The sequence below is a fragment of the Trypanosoma grayi genome (assembly GCF_000691245.1).
Source record: "Trypanosoma grayi strain ANR4 Tgr_1420_V1, whole genome shotgun sequence".
In the NCBI taxonomy this organism is placed as follows: Eukaryota; Euglenozoa; class Kinetoplastea; order Trypanosomatida; family Trypanosomatidae; genus Trypanosoma; species Trypanosoma grayi.
This window is the reverse complement of record NW_008827038.1, coordinates 277-3,446: the sequence shown is the minus strand read 5'-3', so window position 1 is coordinate 3,446 and position 3,170 is coordinate 277. Positions and strand designations below refer to the sequence as shown.

At 53.2% G+C, this 3,170-nt stretch overlaps 2 protein-coding genes across 2 annotated transcripts; both read left to right on the top strand.

Annotated features, from left to right (window-relative positions):
- Window positions 1-141: 141 nt before the first annotated feature.
- DQ04_14201010 (hypothetical protein) lies at window positions 142-1,110 on the top strand (the record flags this gene model as incomplete). The annotated part of the gene is made up of 1 exon (XM_009317109.1): window positions 142-1,110. One exon carries the CDS (start codon window positions 142-144, stop codon window positions 1,108-1,110), a length of 969 nt encoding a protein of 322 aa, XP_009315384.1.
- Window positions 1,111-1,153: 43 nt separating this feature from the next.
- On the top strand, window positions 1,154-1,462 carry DQ04_14201000 (hypothetical protein; the record flags this gene model as incomplete). The annotated part of the gene is made up of 1 exon (XM_009317108.1): window positions 1,154-1,462. The coding sequence occupies one exon, from the start codon at window positions 1,154-1,156 to the stop codon at window positions 1,460-1,462; it is 309 nt and encodes a 102-aa protein (XP_009315383.1).
- Between the last annotated feature and the right edge of the window lie 1,708 nt (window positions 1,463-3,170).

Genomic DNA, 3,170 nt, shown 5'->3' with positions numbered 1-3,170 from the left:
TATATATATATATATATATATATTTATATAAGAACAATACAAAAGAGGCTCTGGTTGCACTTGGAAACGCACGGCTACAGAGTGAGTGAAGAAAATCAAAATAAAAATATCGGTAAAGATTTGTGTTACGGGAGAGTAGCCATGACATCGCACGTGCAGTCACAGCTATTTGGTAGGGTGCCACGACAGAGGCCGAATCAGCATCATCTTCCACCGCTACTGCACCAACCGACCTCGTCGTCATCGTCCAACGTGGTGGAGGTATTCTCTCACCGTGGTGCCCGCTCGCTCCCCGCAGGTACTCCCTCGAGGCTGTCGGACAAGTCTTCCTGCTTTAGCCTAGGTTCCCGTAACTGTTGTAGTGTTTCCACAGTGGTGCCTGGCGCGGACACTGACGTCTGTGGCGCAAGTAGCTGTTGTGGTAATAACGGAGTGAGCTATGCCGTGGAGCACGGCCTACCCAATCTGCTGAACGACATGGTCGACGATATGCTACGCGACCGTCCAGAGGCGGACATTGACGCGTGGATGACGGAGTGGTTTGAGCAAGCGTATGAGCGGCGTCAGCGAGAGGTGCAGCAGCAGTCAACAAAGTCTGGCACACACCACCTGGGTCAATGCGTTATCAGCAATCCTTCGAGCATCAGCAGCTGCGGCAGCGATGCCATTGTAGCACGACGATCGCCAATGGTGATGTCCGTGATTAAGCCAGCGACTACTGCATCGCCGGCGCCAGTCATGCTCCCACGCTCTGGGGAGAATGTGAAAGGCGATGCGCCGAAGACGCAGTTGTGCAGCTCCGTGGACTCGCCGCACTACATTGTTGTTGCATACTCGCCCCTGCAGGTGGCCAGCTTGCTGCCGCAGGGTATGCCGCCGCCGCTGCCGTTGCCGCTGGACTTTGCCAGCACTGCTGGCGGCACCTTGACGATGGGGATGATCGCCCAGCGCTCGTTGCCTCCCCCGCCGGAACCACGGCTACAGTCGGCTGGTGACGACAAGCAGATCGTGGCTCGGCTGCCGCGCGGCGGCGACTTCCGCCTAAAGTCTCGCTCCCCACTCTTGATAGATGTGGGAAGCAGTGAGGGCCTCGCGCCGAGTTCCGCGTGAACCGAACGTGTGGGTAGGGAGGACGCAAAAACAGGAACGCAACATGTATGCAGGACGCGAGACCTGTGCGGTGGCGCAGGTCATTCAGAGGCGCCCGTGGTGCTTAGACGTGCTCCAGGACGAGATGCTTCTGGGGGAAGAGAACGGGTGGACAAAGCAAGTAGGAGGAGCGGCAACGAGTGGGTTCCTCCACCCAAAGCTCTTCTTGAAGGTAGAAATAAGTGTAGCGTGTGTTGGGGCAGAAAGAAGCGCTGGGGCGTCAGTCACGCAGTGCCTCCTTCTGCTCCTCACCAGCATTTCATTAGTTGAGAAAGAAAGGGGGGAAGAGAAAGAGTGGGAAGCACTGCGGTGACGACTCCTGTCGTATTCACTGCTCCCCTCCTCCAAATCTTATCTTTTTTTTTGCTTTTTTCTCTTTTGTTTTGACGTTTATTTCGCTCTTGATGGCTTCACTCACTCACTCACTCACACACACACACACTCTCTTTGCTGATCGTTTCTTTTTTTCCCCGGGGAATGCTTCTGGACACGCATGTATATAGGAGAACTACTGCCAGCGCGTGGATGTGGTTATTGGGGAGGCGTGGGGAAGCAATAGGCAAAAAGTCTGAGAGCAGTGGCTGCAAATGAGGGAAAGAAACGATGGTGGTGAGACGTCTGCGATAGACCGTCGTGGGGATCATATCATTCTGCCAATTTAATATGCCCAGCAGCTGAGAGGTGGGTTTTTCTTCTTTGAGGAAAGGGCCCTCCTCTCTTTGCCGCCACATATATATATATATATATGTATATCTACATCTGCGAGTGTTAGTGTGTGTCCATGTGTGTGTGTGTGTGTCTGTCTGTCTGTCTGTGTGTGTGTGTGTGTTCGTGGGCTTCTGTGTGGTGGGGCGGCGCTTCGAATGCCGCTTGTGTGTGGGTGTTCTCCTGCTCTCCTTCGCCGGTACCATATACGGATGAACAAAGGCGTGTGCACTGTGTAACCCTGCACTGTTGCGGAGTCAACAGAGTCTGTGCAGTGGGCATGTGCTGAGGAGGAGGTGGTGGTGGCGCGTTGCCCCCGTGCGTGTGTCTCCCCGCAGTCTTTTCTCGTTTTGTTTTCCTTTCTCATTGTTCGGTTTCTCATCACTATTCCACTCATTCCTATCTTGTGTTTTTTTTTTCTTTTCCTTTCGTTCCTGCGTGTGCTTCGCTTTCCGTTTTTGTGTTTGTGCTTGTGTGTGTGTTTCTTCTTGCTGTTGTTGTTGTTGTTGTTGTCCCTTCCGGGGGGCGAGCGGCGAAGCAACAACAGCAACAGCAACAGCAACGAAAAAAAAAAAAGATGCGCCGCCACCCAAATGAAGCGGCGGGGCATGGAGGAACACGCCTCCCCACCACACACCACACAAGAACAACAACAAAAGAAGAATATCAAAAAAGAAAAAGTGTAAGGAGAGAATGAAGGCCATGAGACGAAAACAAACCCAAGAAAAAAAAGCTAAGAAACGAAGTGAGAAATATTTTTCGGGTGTGCGGTTCCACGGGACGCCACGCCCCTCTGTTGTATAGGCGAGAGTGCAGGAATGCTCCCAACGCAGCACGGCTTCCTATCGTGTTGTGTGCTTGCCCGTCGCTCCTCCCGCTGCTGCTGCTGCGGCTGTGTTGTGTGTTGTATTCTCCCACCACTTCCCTTTTCTCTTGGCCTCCCCCCGCAGCCTGTCTAGAAGCAGGGGCTCGCTTCTCCGCGTGCCTATTGCCTGCGCCGCAGTCGTGCTTCTCAGCACCAGACTCTGTGTGTGCGCGTGTGTGTTTGTGTCTTCGCAAGGGAAGACGGCCTTGAAGGAAGTTGCGTCGCGCAGCAGCTNTGTGTGTGCGCGTGTGTGTTTGTGTCTTCGCAAGGGAAGACGGCCTTGAAGGAAGTTGCGTCGCGCAGCAGCTGAAGGTGTCTTTGAAAAAGAAGCAGCCGCTGTTTCAGAGGCACGAGCAACCAAAGCAACAAGAAACATACACAAACCGCAAGCACAAAAAAAAAAGGGAACGGGAAAGGAAGGAAGGAAGAAAGAAAGACAAAAAGTGAAGGG